Source organism: Myzus persicae, unplaced genomic scaffold (assembly GCF_001856785.1).
Source record: "Myzus persicae strain clone G006 unplaced genomic scaffold, MPER_G0061.0, whole genome shotgun sequence".
Classification (NCBI taxonomy): domain Eukaryota; kingdom Metazoa; phylum Arthropoda; class Insecta; order Hemiptera; family Aphididae; genus Myzus; species Myzus persicae.
In genome coordinates, this window is record NW_019104187.1 from 19,252 (window position 1) to 36,006 (window position 16,755).

The 16,755-nt window shown below is 28.9% G+C and overlaps 1 protein-coding gene across 4 annotated transcripts; it reads right to left on the reverse strand.

Moving 5' to 3' along the window:
- Positions 1-1,773: 1,773 nt before the first annotated feature.
- On the reverse strand, positions 1,774-16,288 carry LOC111039728 (major facilitator superfamily domain-containing protein 6-like). 4 transcript variants are annotated; one of them, XM_022323327.1, is made up of 10 exons: positions 15,977-16,288; positions 14,151-14,215; positions 12,910-13,237; positions 11,517-11,893; positions 9,034-9,207; positions 8,688-8,958; positions 8,420-8,610; positions 8,210-8,346; positions 6,754-7,118; positions 1,774-2,605 (listed from the first exon to the last, which is right to left on the reverse strand). In XM_022323327.1, exons 3-10 carry the CDS (start codon positions 12,974-12,976, stop codon positions 2,385-2,387), a joined length of 1,803 nt encoding a protein of 600 aa, XP_022179019.1. In that variant the 5' UTR covers positions 12,977-13,237; positions 14,151-14,215; positions 15,977-16,288; the 3' UTR covers positions 1,774-2,384. The 4 variants fall into 4 exon arrangements, with proteins under 4 accessions (XP_022179019.1, XP_022179020.1, XP_022179018.1 ...); XM_022323328.1 differs by lacking the exon at positions 15,977-16,288 and adding an exon at positions 14,308-14,689; XM_022323326.1 differs by lacking the exons at positions 14,151-14,215; positions 15,977-16,288 and adding an exon at positions 13,353-13,480.
- Positions 16,289-16,755: the final 467 nt, after the last annotated feature.

The window sequence follows — 16,755 nt, forward strand, 5'->3', positions numbered from 1 at the left end:
AGATGACCTAATATTTTAATCACACATTGTACAAGAATGAATAGGCCATGTTAATGAAGAGGGAAAGGCGGTCTCTCACTTCCGCAAGTTGTTGTTTATTGTTTTATGCACTTCATATGTTTATGTGTAATGTAATCTCAAACGATTGTTCAATTAATAGTTAATACCCATGACGTGATAAGGCTGCACAGTAGCCTATCTATTTTTATATTATTATCTATGATTTTAATAGATATCTACCTACAACCTACATAATCATATCACAATTCGGTAACACATTTTATTAACCCTGCATTGGCGTGCACATCTTTTTTGAAAATGTTGGGTGGATATGAATTTTTGACTATTTTCAGACCACGTTGTACATCGAAGGTTTGTCATTTTTTTGTTTTACCTCAGTTATGTTGTATTCTCAAATAAAAAATAACAAAAACAATACTTAAATGTTATTTACTTACCATTATTCACTATTTTGATTTTGTAATCTGTATGTTCTAATTATTAGATTATGTAGTGCATTGTTACTTCTTATGGCCATATTATGGACGCTGCGAATCGATTTTTTAGATTTTTTAGATTTTTTTTGATTTTATTATTTTTGATCCAACTCAATTACGTATAACCGCAGATATAGGTACTTGATATTTTTAATGAATGAACATTTTTAATAAACTTTATACTAGTATTATCTGAATACAATTTAATTGTTGACTCTTTTTGAGTATTCATAGATTTTTAAAATGTCTAATTAATACAATGTTCCTTATAAGTTGTTATAACAGTTCAAACATATTTAGATACCTACAAAAGCTTTTTTTGTTTTTATAAGTATTTAAAGTTCAAATTTTGACAAAACTCTTCAAATTCTCAAATATTTGGGAATTATTTTGTAGCTGTTGTTTTAGTATTGTTTAAATGTAGAAAATGTTTAATTTTTAAAGCTAATCTAGTCTTAAATTTTAAATAAGGTTTCTCTTAAGTAGTTTATACTGTAACCAAAAAATTTTAAAATTTTAAAACACTGTATTTTATAACAGATATTTTTAGTTCAAATTTGGACGAAAGCAGATATTTCGACAGAGAAAAACGATTTTAGTTATATTTTTGTAACTAAAAACTATTATTATAATATAAATCGGCCTTGCTCAGAATCGTTTTTCGTATAAGATCGGTTTTGAATTCAATTTTAACACTTCCATAACAGAGACCCACACAACACCTACATTACAGCACAGTGGGACAAACTTGTCCACATTTTTTTTTTTATTATTTGTTGTGTCACTGGCGGATAATTAAATACCCATCGACAATTTTGGTTTTTGTAGAACCATTAATGTTACGTGTAAGTGCATGACGTATAATATGTTAGTCGTTATTATTTTATTTTTATAAGATGCAGCAGGGTACTTACCTATTTAAAATTTTTTTTAATTTTTTAACACTATAAAATGTAATGTCACGCAAGTGAATTTATACATTAAAGGAGTTAAATTAGCATAATACCTACCCTTTTTCGTTTTAAAGAAAACGCACATTTATAATCTGTGTATAATTAATAGCTTAGTTTCAGTATACTACTCATAAAATGCAATTAAAATTGTGTTCGCGACCCATTTTTTGGTTGTGATTGGCCCACAGTTTGGGAACATTTGCATTAAAGTGTGATGGAGTTTCACAAGAATTCGTTGTGAACTTTTTCCAAAAGTTCAATATAGTGTGATAATTTCCAAATTACCAACCTACTTACACAGGTCGTTAAAAAAAGAAAAATCATTTCAAAATGTATCCCGTATCACTTTAATCAACTTGAAACACACAGTATACTCACGAAAAAGTGTTTAGGCACAATACGGGTAAATATTTTGTCAACTTGTGGTTTTGATACATCTGTAGGCATACATTTCACAGGCACATGAGGCCGAGATACTGTGCCAAGCCTTGTGTAAAATCTACACATCAGTATTGATAGTAGTTGATACAGAAACTAGTCATGTACCTACCTCGATATAAACTATATACATTTCAACATTTATATAATATTTTTTACAATTTTTTGTCTTCGTAATTTTTAAGATAATTTGGGTTGTTTCCTTTCTTAAATGTCAACATTTAAATATTTAATCAATATTCCCATGCAAAGGAATTATTTCAGCAAATCAAATTTTTAACGCATAGTTATAAATTATTAAATTAAATATGTACATAGTCTTAACTTATGGTTTATGAGTAAGTCAGATGAGCAGAGAGCAGTTGATCAACACGTTTCGGTGTATACCCATGTGCAACTCTACTCTGCTCGCTAAAAAATTAAATAATTATAATATTCAACTAATTAAATGTGGCATTTTTATAAAATATGTCCACTATTTTTTATGAATAAAACATCATATTTTTTTATCGGCATTATTATTGGTAATTTTGAGATCCATATTCGTCGATTCTGCGTTGTCTTTTAAAGTTGTAGATTCCTTTGTCAATCCAAAATAATTGGTTAGTATGGTTATAGAGCACATTAAAAGAGACATATAGGAGAAAAATCGAAAAGACCACACTCCGCCATATGTATCGAACAAATATCCGCCCACCAGACTACCTATAGATTCACCTGTGAAACAAAAATAATTAAATACATTTCAATTATAATGAATAAAATAATATATTGATGATTATACCAAATTAATGTAGTAACAATCATGTCACAATTACAAAAATATCACATCATCTAATATACCTACACAATACGGTTAAATTAATAAAATGATAACTGAAAAATATTTCTTTATTGTCAACAATTGATGGTTATAAAATATCGCATTCAATTACAAATATTCTTTTAACGAATTAATGAATATTAATCTTAAAGTTCATTTGACGGTTAATGTTTAATGTTTGTATAGACTAACATATATGAAAAACAACTTTTAATTTCTATAGCCAGACAGCCGAATAATATATTTAGCAGGGTTTATCGCAGTTTTTTTCAAAGTCAAATATTATATGGACTATGGTTTAAATTGTGGCTAATTATTAAATCGCAATACAGAAAACAGACTTTTATATACCGATCTTCTTTTGAATTATTATGACTAATGCAGACATTAAGAAATGCTTTTTAATTTATCATATTTTTTTTATTAGAGTTATATTATATTGGAAATAATGATAATGCACAATAATAGTCAGTACTCATTAGTCATTACTCACTTTAGTCAGTATAATATACTGTCAATAGAGTACAATATACCAAGTGATTCTTTTATCATGAAATACTGGTTATTTCAAAAAATATTAAATTTTGAAGAGAAAGTTTTACATGGGTTTTAAGGTTTTAACAACATTTTTAAAAAATATATGATTTTCGATTTTTTTTTTTAAAATAATTCGTTTATTTTTATTTTAAACTTTTTTTTTGGAATAAAATATATTTCTTGCATGCCACATTGGAAAGGTTTGAAAGCCACTTGTCTGAGAGCACTGCTCCAGAGTATAGACTGACAATAGTCTGTGTGAGTGTATGGGGAGCCATTAATTAAAAACGGAAAAATCGAAATTTTCAAAAATAATACATAAATATAGTAAAAATGTGAACTGTTGATTTAAAGCTAATTACACAGTAGAGCGGCCCGTAGTCAGTACTTATCTATTCTATTTAGGGCCATAAGAGAACAAATATGTTTTTGGTGAAGTTTATGTTATCGGCTCTAATATAGATAGTATCAATTGAGACTTTAGTCTTTGGCCTTTGGGAGTATCTATTTTTAGAATCTGTATTGCCTATTGAAAATTTGCAATCGGCACACATTGACACGTGTATTATACTTATCTATCTAAAACGTAATTCACTGTTATCACGAATCACGATTCACGATTGTAGATAATAATATTATGTGTTAACATTTTTAAAATAATATCTTTTTTTTTTTAATTGATCCTGAGCCCGGCAACTGAGGCCATTAGCTATTAGTAGGTACTGTAGGTTTTTTTGTATTGATGGTTTGTAGGTTTTTGGAACGGTAGGGGGAACACGTGTGTGTTTGTTTTGGCAGAATTTCGAATGGGGCACCCGTAGGTTTCTGCCATGCCCCTGGGGTGGGGGATGGCAGCACTTGCTCTCCGGTCACCGCGAATTGTCCGGAGAAAAATGCCGCCCGGTGGGCGAGGATCGAACCGCGACCGGCTGCGTCGCAGCGGAAGAGTCAGACCACTCGGTCACCTCGTCCCCCAAAATAATATCTTAATAGGTATTACAAGTTTTTAAAATCTAATTTGAGTATGAGGCCTAAAGACTAAATCACCATTAGGTATCTTATTAAAACAATGTGAATTGTAAATTGGTAGTTGAATTTTCAGAGATGGGCAGTATCTCAATAATTTAGTTGTATTTAAAATACATTTTGAAAAACATAAAGTATTTTGATAGTACATAAAATGCAAAATAATTTAGAATATCTAAGTATTATCACAAATTATAATAAAATAGCTCTAAAAAAAGACTTTGTGGTAATCTATACAAAAATTAAACAGTATCTACCTAATTTACAAAATATAATAATAAATAATAGTTGAGACATTAGTATATTAAAGAGATTATTTTTTGTTTTATTACTTTCGTGATTTTTTTATACATTATTATATTTTCATCGATTTGTTACTAGTTTAATATCCATTTTAATTTGTGACGTACATGCAAAAACTGACATAAAATATCAAAATTTGAAATTAATATCTTTACAAAAAGTAACAGCTTTTGTTTCCATTTTTGGTAAATACAAATAAATAATCAAATTTAAGTGTAAGTATAACTATTAATTATGGCTATAGCTTAAGCCCGTTATTGTGAGCCAAATGCCCGTAATGCCTATACAGGGAGCAGTCTGACCTCTGACTATCGTTGCTACTTTATAATATACACTATTGTCACACGCATACAACTTAATATTATTGTTCAATAATAATAACAGTCTACGAACATCTTAAAAATAATTCTGAAAACATGATTTTTAATTTATAAAGCTCAATCTGTGTGACATAATGTTGGTGAGTTCACAGTTTTTATATACCTACCACACTGAGAGAATGTCAGAGCGTAATTTGTTTTATCTCTCCGATCCACGCGCAACGGCATGAGCATAGGCGGAGATCGGGGGAGGGGGGCTTACGGGGACTTAGCCCCCCCCAAATAAATAATTTGAAGTTAAAGCCCCCCTAAATATTTAAGAAACAAAATATACTTTTATACAGATTACAGAATGTTTTAGGGATAATTTATCATTATTAATATTAAATAAATACCTAAACTGTAAAAAATAAGAATTTTACATCAAATTTATATGTAAATTTGTTTTTGTTTGGATCCAAAAACTATATTTAATAATTAATAAGGAGTAGTATTTCTTACTGTTGTTATTTCACGAGAAACGATAATAACTAGGCTAATGCCTGATATCATAGTGAGCTATTCTGGCTATTATATACATTGAAAAAGATAAAACTAAATCGTTACTAAATGACACTATTTTAAATATATTTGAAAAAAAGTGTAATAGGTTAATACAATTAAGTTAAAAATGGCAATTGTATTTTATTCATTTTTCATTTTTTTGTGAGTATTCTTATTAGTAGGGATAATAATGAGAATTTTTAATTATTTTAATCAGTTATTAAATATAAAAAAAGTTATGGGGGCGTGGGGGCAAAACCCCCACGGGTTTGTTTTTCTACCAACTATTTGAGCCCCCCTCAATATTTCAAAGGATCTCCGGCTATGGGCATGAGGAAAAAACCCAACAAAATAAACGTTAGTGCCATGACGACTGTACAATTTTATATTTTTAAAATATTTTGCTGATTTTAATTCGAAAAAGTATAATGCAATAATCGTACATAATATAGGCAACAGGTGATAATCACAAATAAAAATAAAAACTAATGATATTGTACCAGACGTTACTAAGATCAATAAAATAAAAATAAAAATTTGGTTCATCCAACTTTGTGTTATTATTTTTAATATTAGAGTACATTAACATTATTACATTGGCTTTTATACAATATTTTAATTTTTACACAATTTACAAGCATTTTTGTATTGTAATAATTTACACGCTTATAACTTACATAAAAATTAAAATATCATAAAACAGCCAACGTATGGACGAGGTATATATGAGTATATGACGCAATATACATGAATGTGTTGTATCCTTCTTACAAAAGTATAACATACAAAATTGCACGTTAACAATAATCAATTTTATTCAGTTATTTTTAAAATTAAAATGAATCGCCAAATGTTAAAATTTAAAGGTAAGATTATTATCTAGACTCTAGATTCTAATTTGTATCCAAGAATTTGATTTATATTATTAATTTCATGTGATCATATTTTAAAATGTACAAACAATTAACATTATAAATGAGGTCATAACTTCCTTATTAATAAAAACATCGTCAAAAGCCTCCAAGATGCCCCGAATAATAATCTTATTTCTAAATTTTATAATTATTTTAATTCACTATAATTTTATAGTTCACAGAGTAAAATGTATTCTGAACTTAAAATGTGTCATGAACTCTGTTTGTAAGACGGATGCAACATAAGTGGCGTCCTCCGAGGCTCTAAAACGTGATTTAGAGGCCCTTGACTAGGGTCCATTAAATTGTATTGAATCATTAAATTTATTTTTTTTTTTCATGCGACCCAGCATTACAGATCATTATAAAAATATATTATAATAATATATAGTAACTTACCGATACAATCGAAAAATCCTATAAACCCAATTATGGTGTTTAGTGTGTCGGGAGGTGCCAACATTTTTGCGTAGGACATTTTCACCGAGTATCCCAACGCGTACGACACGCCATTTAATAATTCTATTGCAATGATCCAGACGGGATTCCAGATGACTGTATAGAGATACATCCTGACGGCCATAGCTGCCAGCACTAGGGCCATGCAGTTCCCATAACCCATCTTTCTGATTATCCAACCGGACCAGAAAAAAAATGGTATCTCACCGCCGAAACACTGGATGCCTTGAGCTAGACCTTGCAGCGTTTTTAACCATGCCCGTTGGCTGGGGTCATTGTTGGCAGCGACTAAATCTTCCATGTACCTTGATTAAATATGATTAATTATTCAATAAATGTAGTAAAGTTAAAACAATATGCTGAAAAAACTTGTAAACAATGTATCACACTGACGTAAACAAACGCCAAAGCAGTAGCTTTACGTTAATTAATTGGGGAATCAGTAGCTCTAATTCCAAATGTAATGCCGTTTTTTTTAAATATAATAATATTATGACTAGTAGCTTTCCTTTTTCTACGGTGTAGAAATAAAAAAATTTAAAAACACGTAAAATCTATTTTTTTGTTTTAATTCTAAAATAGCTTAAAAGCTAAATCATTTTGTGGAGCTCTTTGTTCATAATATGGAGATAAAAACAATTTTTAAGTAGGTTTGATTGAATGAAAGCAAATTATTTTTTCAAAAATACATCATGATATTGTAAAATTATATGATTTTCCCATTTTGATAACTAATGCTAATCCAACATTTAATGAAGAACACACTACTCGTCAAAATTGAATATTTTATTTGTTTTATTTTTTTGCATACTTAAATTACTAAGGTTATTGGCATTTTTAAACATATTTTACAATTTATTAAAGTTGTATACAAATTATTTTAAATATGATACATGCATGAATGGCTTAAATCGCTGTAATCGCATGTGGTATCATATAATAATATGCTTGTATGTCATATTTACTGGACCAGGTTCGTTTTTTAAATTTGTATTTGTTTTATAATATTGATTAATACATCCACCATGAAATTCTATGCACAAGTCATTTGCATTGGCCCAGGGTCTTTGTAGCGAAATTAGAGTTATAATTAAAGTCTTTGAGAGATACGCTAATTTCGTTATATAGTTCAATAGATGTCTATACAGAACATTTTTATTTTAGACTATGGTGAAAAGAAAGCAGTTAGTCGTATAATATTACATTTGAAAAAAAACCGCACTGAAATATCTGTATTATATTTCGAATTAGAGCAATTGACTTTCCAATCAATTAACATATATACTGTAGGCACATATAATGGTAAGCACAAAAATGGATATTTACAAACTGGAGTTTAATTTCAATATTATAATAGTTTTTAATAAAAACGCAATTTTCCGTATTGAAAACTCACCAGAACAGAAAGTGAGTGACGATTGTGTGGAAAAGTGTGTTGAATATTGACCACACACAAAATGAAATCATGTAATATTTAGTAAACAGCCCACACATGTTTTTCCATCGACCTTCGGATTTGTTCGTTTCGACAACCTGTGAATAACACAATTTTAGCTATAGGTAGGTGCGTAACGTATTTATTATTATTAAATCAGGAGTAACGTACTTTTATTTGTTTTACTACTCCAAAATTAAATGCTGTGATCAAAATAGTAGAATAAAAAACGGGTGAATAGTCTTTATCCTTTTTATTGAAACTGAATACATCCACGAGCCACCCAATGAATATGGAAAATCCCCCCCAACCGATTGACCCCCAACATTTTTGTTTTCCGAAATCCTCGGCAGATTTTTCTCCTAAAAATACGGCAATATTCATAATTAATTTCCACTTAAAGTGAATCATATTACCGTTATTAAGTATGTTATGTTACCCAAAGTGTCGAGACAAATAGGATTTATGATTGTAGATGCAATCGTACAACAAGCCCAAAACGTCGCCACAAGTGTGAAAAAAATCCAAAATTGATACAAGGTAAGCACGTTTCCTCTGTACGTTGTGGAGGTGGCTACGTCTATTATTTTTTGATTTGAACAGTTCGTGATATGGCAAAATGTTTTTAAATTGCATTGGCAGGTCGGTGAAAGTATTTGCGTGCCATTTATTTGGACAGATAACACTTGAAAGATGTACGAATTTGCAATCTATGACAAAGTATGCATAATATTAAAATTATTGTAATGTGACCATAAAATATATAAAATAATATGATTAATTACCTGCTCCGTCTGTTCTACGTCTTTAGGCATTAATGTCAAGTCGATCTGGTTGTATTTGTTTTGATTTTCGATATCATTAATTGTTTTCATCCACAAATCACTCAAGTCGGATTGGTTCTTTAGATTATTTATTTTATAACCTTCACCACACAACTCTGCATATTGACAATTTAACTAAAAACAACAACCGTATAAAATATATATTATAATACTTATATATTTTTTTACACAAAAAAATAAATAAATTTTCAAATCAAATCAAATAAAAAGCAATAAAATGTTTTGTATTTAAGTACTGAATGGTTTACCTACAACACTTAAGGTTCATTGAACATATTAAAAACGCTTGACAAATAAGTCCCAAAAAGTCAGGGTCTGCACGTTCATTTTTTTGATTTTTAATTTCTTAAGAATTATTAACTATATCGTTAAGTACAGGTTTAAATCAAATTGTACTTAAGGCAGTGCTAATAATGGAACATTTTCTGAACCAGAACACATTTTCTATTAAGTATACAACATTTTAGTAATTCATTTCTACAACGTTAACCCTTTTTTTAAAACTTTAGTTCTACTATTCTTATGGAACTCACCTTGTACTTATTAGAACTCTAATAATCTTAAACGACTTAATTCTATTGGTATTTAGACACTTAGTTCTTATCTACACATGTGTGTGTGAGCGTGTGTGTAAATATGTGTTTTTATGATGTAGGTACAATTTTAAGGTCTGTAGTGAATGCACTATTAAAGATAAAGGTCTAAAACACTTCACTACATTTTTTTTAACTACATATTGATTCCAAAAATACCCTAAACCACAAAATCCATTTTTAGTTTCGAAAATGTGTGTTATTAACGAGGAATTGTTAGCCCAACTTTGTTATTTTTTTTAAACGGTTATAAAATGTTAATTAATTTCTTTAATTGTTATATTACAAATGTTCTATCTACTTGATAAGCTCTTTTAAATGAGTTGTCGATCAACTTTCTAGCCTTCTAGGTCTCTATAATTTAAGATGAAAGTTAAAAAAAATAGAGTTTTCACAGCTGGACACTCCCTCTTTGTATTAAAATCATTACACACCTTGGACATGATATCGAATCCATCTCTTTGATATCTACAAAGGTGGGTAAGTTAATGAAAATAATGAACTCGAGTTAAGTTAAGTTAAGAGGACACAAGATCGATAAGTTAAAAGTTAACAGTCAACAAATAATAAACTTAACTCAATAAGTTAAAAGTTAATATAGAAAAAAAAATTAACTTAACTCAGTTTAAAAAAAGTTAAAAAATTTTTTTTTAAGTAAATCACATAAAGAGTGAATGTGTCTTTCTATAGTTTCTAATTTATAAATTATAAATCAATTTGATTTAACTTTTATCATAATGTGCACTGTATACCCTATTACTTTTTTATTATTTATTAAATTAAACTATACTCATCTCAAATTAATAATTTAACATTTAACAAATAAATTGTTTTATATCGTATAGCAATTGAATGTCATAATACGTGAAGCTGTATTTATCTTATCGATAAACAATTATTGTTATTACTTATTTGTACTGCAAACATCTAATACTATAAAATGATAATAGCTTATTGCCTTTCTAATAAATAAAATATATTAATATACACAAAATTATGTTATCAAGAAAAAGTACAGAAATGTTTGTGTTTCAATATTATAGTATTGGATTATTTTTATTTTATACTGATATAGTAATATTTAAGTATAAACAAAAAATTTCAGAATGTTTTTAACTTATTGGTTTTTTTTTTTAAATCAACTGAGAATAGCTAAGTTATTTCAACTGTAAATTAAACTAGTTAAGTTCATAAGTTAATTAGAAAACAAACTAACTAGTTAAGTTAAAAAGTTAAAAAAATTAACTTTTTAACTTAACTTTATTTTTTTAACTAGTTAATGCCCATCTTTGGATATCTAATATTAAAGTTAACTTAATCTACCTACTCGTTATTTCTGAGTTACATTTTTATTATTTTCCTATCTATCACGATCCCTTACAGTTTTCAAAATTCTCCATTCCAATTTCACCATACTTGGTTAATTGATTGAATATCAAGAAAGTGAAAATTACCAATTTAAGTACTTCTGGAATTCGTTTAGAATATTATGTTATATCAAATAAATAAATATTTCGTTGACATGTTTTGTTAATATTATAGTTTTAAAATATTTGGCGAAGTCAACTTAGTTTGGCTGAGTGGCTAAAAAAGTAAATCCGGTTATTTTAAAACGTATCTATACTCTATTATAGTGACCCAAGATAGCTTTCTCAATACCTATTTGCAAAACGAAAGTATATAATATTATGAATACAATTAAACAGCAACACCCGTATATAATTTTACTCCGCACCTGCCTCCACACGTTTGTGCGAATTCCAACTTAAATAATATGTATCGTAGTTTTTAATTGTTAGTACCTACCTAACAAATATACATTATTCTCACCTTGCACGTTATTAAATCATCACTACTATTGTGGTTCGCAACGGTGTAATGAGTTATGTTATTCGTCGTTTGCAAATTATTATTCTCGTTGAAAACGGTCATGCTAGTCGTTTTTGCGTCGCATTTTAATTCGGTTATGGCCAAGTCCAAAGGTGCTTTCGGCACGAACAAGAACAACAACGCAACCACTCCCATGCCAAGTATGACCACTAAAAATAATGTTTTTTTTATCCGGAATTTGTCGACAATGACACCGGACAATGGTACGAGGATCGTCGATACCACCGACATGAACGTCATAGAAGCACCATAAGTGGTTAATGAGTAGCCCAATTGTTTGGCAATTGTAGGCAAAAATCCAACCATAGGTCCGAAACCTATAAGAAAAAAGAAATATTTACGTACATGAATAATCATTATAGGTATACTCATTGATAGGTACTATAATACTACGCCCACCCAATTTTTATTGCAATATTTTAAATTTCTAAATAAAATATTATTGGAGCATTTATGTGCTGTAAAGATGGTACCTATTTCGATATTCTTTATCGTTTCGAATATTTCAACTGTGGAAAACATTGAGGGAATACGAACCTATAGTTCGTATTCCGTATTTATAAAGTTAATAGTTCATACAAATTTAAAAAATGTTTATTGAAAGTTATATAAGAACATCAATTGTTGTTGTTGTAATATTTTTAAAGTGCCTAATGGACGATTTATATTGTAACTATTTTTTTCAAATACTTGTAACATTAAGGCTTAATACATATCATAAATCAAACAACATCCCGGATATTATAATTCAAGCAAAGTCCTAAACATAAATTGTCTCTCTAACACAGGGGTCGGAAACCTTTTCGTAAGAAAGAGCTATTTGTTCGAAAAATTACAAAACCATGATGCCCAGGAAGCCGCAAAGGTTTGAAAAATCTTTTCTTAGTTGTTGTTTTTAGTATAGACAATATATTATAGAATATTAGAATAAATATAAAATTATTATTTCATTGAAAAATTGATGGGCATTAAAAACATAATGATACCTCTTAAATTTAGAAAATATAGAAAAACTTTATTTCATTAATTCATTATTATTATTATTGTTTGTATAAATATATAAATATTATTTAATTAAATACGATAACTCACAAAAAAATGTATCTACTTAATATTAGTGAGATTTTTGACCAGAAAATCGTTATAAGAAATTCAGAAATATTATCACAATATAATAACGCAGGTATAAGCTATTTTACGGATCTCGATGCATTGATGAATTTTCCAAAGAGCCGCAGTCTTAATAGTTCACTACCTAGTACCTACCTACCGCGAGTTAAATTAATTATTATTATATTTTATTTAAAGTATAGTATAATAATATGACACTCACATGCAAACATGAAGAAGAAGCACATTTTCAGCGGTAGCAATTGTGTATTCACTTTTATAAAAATCATGTTTTCAATTGTATTTAAATAAAAATAAGGTGAAAAAAATTGTAATATTGTTTCGTTTTTAATTTAATAATAAATATGAAATTCAACGGTCGGTTTTAAATTAAATAAACAATTATTGACTATCTTCACTCGGCCAACGTTGGAAGTCTTCTGATACACCAAAACGATTTGCAGTGCAATAATTTTTTCTCTTAGTTAATATCGTAATAATCCTGGTGGCCTTGAGAAATCGTGCATGTTGTATTGTTGTATATTAAGTACCTAGACAATGATGATAAATAAATTACTCTCATAGAGCAACACAGTACAGTCTAAAATTAATATATAATTATGAATTGTTATTTTAAATAATAGGGACACGGCAAATTTATAATACCTATAGTATAAAATATGTTTATCGGTACCGACCACCGTTATACATACTCCGACATAGATACCCACCAGTGTTATGTGTTAAATAGATTTAGCTATTTGTACAAATGTCTAGGAATGTTGTGTTTGGGTACCTGCAGGCTGAAATCCACAGCAATAGTATAGGTACTGATGATTTGAATTTGAAGAGGTGGTAAAAAAAATGGTCTATGATATACTAGATATCAGAAATAATCTAAAAAGATTGCTTGACCTAGTGTTTTGATGTTTCGAACAAATTCAATTTGATATTACATAACAGCGATGCAGGGCACAGGTCACTGCAGGATGGTCTTCTCTGTCGAATTCGTGATCTATATTAATTTCGAAACCCATAAAATGATACAAAACCCATCTGCAGAATCGGAATTCAGAAGAAATTATTCAAACATTCAAGTCAAAAATGATAAAATGTAAATAAAATTAGTAAACAATGAATTTGTTTTTTTGCCTAATAGATAATTCGATAAGACTTAACACGTGTAATCAATAGTCCATTGATATTTAATTGAATATTTTAATAATCGCATATATAAGCTAATAAGTAATACAATTTTAATATAATATAAATTATGTTCTACGATTGTATAAAGATGCCTATTATACAAGTCCAATAGTCGATAACAGTCTATATATTTAAACGAATTCTAACAGAAAGATTTCAATTCCCTCTCGGTAGGCACCTGTATACAACGTCACGGTCAACACAATAAAAAAAAAAAAAAAAACAATTTGACTCAATCACTAGTCGTACAGTACTTACCTCCACACCTATATTATATGGCTTTGTACGCGATGTGGTCCGATGTGTGGCTCACGGGATACTACCTAAAATATGACAAAAATCGAAAGTATCAATAACGACGAGTCGATGTCACTGTTCGAGCGACTATTATAGTCTCAAATTAAACAAAAATTACAATTATTCTGGTAGGCTTTCAATTTTGGATTTCGTACTTAGGTTTAATGTCGATTTCAAACGATGCCGATTGTCGATAGACGGTATAGTTTAAAATAGCGACGCGCACGTCTCCAATTCCACCCAAAAAAAGTTGTGTAGTTATTAAATTTTTTTCTTGCGATTATTTAGCAAAAAATTAGCTATAATTCGCACACGTCTCACGGCTTTAACGAATTTTCCGGTTTAGTCGTAATCCAAAGTTGAAAGTCTTGCAGCGAAACGTCTCTCCAGCAACCCCAAGTGAATGATAAATGAAATTTTTCGAAATTCATCCAACGCCGTCACGCCGATGTTTAGCTCGTAATTATTGGCATTTTTTAGGTACTTGCGCGCCTGCGCAGGTCTCGGAACTCCAACGTAGTTGCCCGTCGGCTCGCGAAAACAATTTTTATAATCCGCACGTTTTATAGTGAAATATTTGTCTTTCCTGAATTTTTCTTGACCCATTGTTATTAGCGCGTAATTTAGCATACATGGCAATTGTGAATTGTTACGTTCAAATTCTTGAAGATTACGCGTTGAATATATATAACTGCATAAGAAAATAACACATTTTTCGTTGTGGTAGGGACGGTAGGGTTAGGAGTCATGAGTGTGAATCTATGACGATAAGCCTCACTTTCTGCCCAGCCTGGCAGAAACGAGTTAAAATGTTAAAGTTAAGTTATTTTTATCTTTTTAAAATAACCTACATTTCGATTAACTTAGTTTTTGACTTGACTGATTTTTACCGATATAAACTTAATAAATAACGAGTTAATTTTAATCAAATCCTAATTACGTTAATTAATAAATAACTAATAGATTAAATGAATATAGTAAAAATGTTATTGATGGTAATTTTACTTTTTAGTATTTTAAACAATTTAAACTTTATTACTGGTTAATGTTATACAGTATAGAGACCGTTTATAATGACACTGGTTATAGTGAAATTTCTTGTATAATGATCTCAGATTGAAGGTTCCGGCCAACTCCTATATTGTGCGTACTTATTTGTATCGATTATTATGATGTCTGCATAGTGATTTTACGGATGTCATGACGGTTATAATTGGTTATATTGGAAAAATCTTCCACCTTTAATAACGGTATTAAACTTTTATTGAAGATGATATTATTATAACTAAACACATTTTAAAGAAATTGAAAAAATAATACTGCATGATTAATACAACAGCAAAGTACACACTAAGGGAACAGGTTTTTTTATACAATACAGTAGTACACATTTAATTGTAAAATAATAAAACACCTTTTTGTTTCTATACATGTATTTATAATTTCATATATAATATATTGTAGTCACGATTTAGTGACAGAAATATTATGACACATTGATTGTAACTCAATAATATTATGTTCATATAAATAATCAATTATAATATAAATATGTCATAGTTAAGTTTAATGTGATGACATTTTAATAACTATGATCAATACAAAAAGTGTGTTAAGTACAAGATAAAAATTTGTTTGTAAATACCTATATATCAATTGCATTATATTTCAAGATTTTCCAGTTGTATCTATTAATATTTATTATTGTTATTATTATTTTATTACTGTTATTTATTTGATAACAAGGATAACTTTATACAATTATTGTTTTATTCGTATAATCTTACCTCTAAAACAAGAATTGTTGTCACTTCAACAAGCCTATAGGCTTTTGGAGACAATCATTGATCCTTTGTATAATTTATACAATTTTATTTGTAAAATTTTTAAATTATTTTTATAATGTCTCTTTATTAAATGCAAAACATACATATTATACACCACCATAAGCGTACAGTATATACTATATATACTACGTCTTACATGTAGGTATTCTAGAATAACGTAAGCACTCGATATACAAGTAGAAAATAAATTATGAACACTCGATGTTAACAACCTATAAAGTACTATATTATTATACAAACATGAAAATGTCTAATGTAGATAAAATCGATGGCGGTAGGCTAATTATAAACAAAATCATTAATAATCAATCATCAACGGGGAGGAGCCACGCCCTATCTGTGTCTATGTATATTATTATTTGAACGGCGCAAGGGCACCTAACACATTTTTTTCCACTGTAGCCTATACCAACAGAATATATTGTGATTGTGAAAATGCTTATACGCGTTGACTTAGTTGCATCTAATTATTAATGGACATACTAAAAGTCTACACGGAATCTGTTTTGTTTTCGTTGGAGAAGTTCTGAGCTGGCTCAAGACAGGGGACCAGGGCTCTTTAATATGCAACCGGTGGCTCTTTGGAAAATTCCTACTAATATTAAGTAGATACGTTTTTTGGTGTGTTATCGTATTTAATTAAATAGTATTCATATATATTTGTATAAACAATAATAATAATAAAAATGAATTAATGAAATAAAGTTTTTCTATATTTT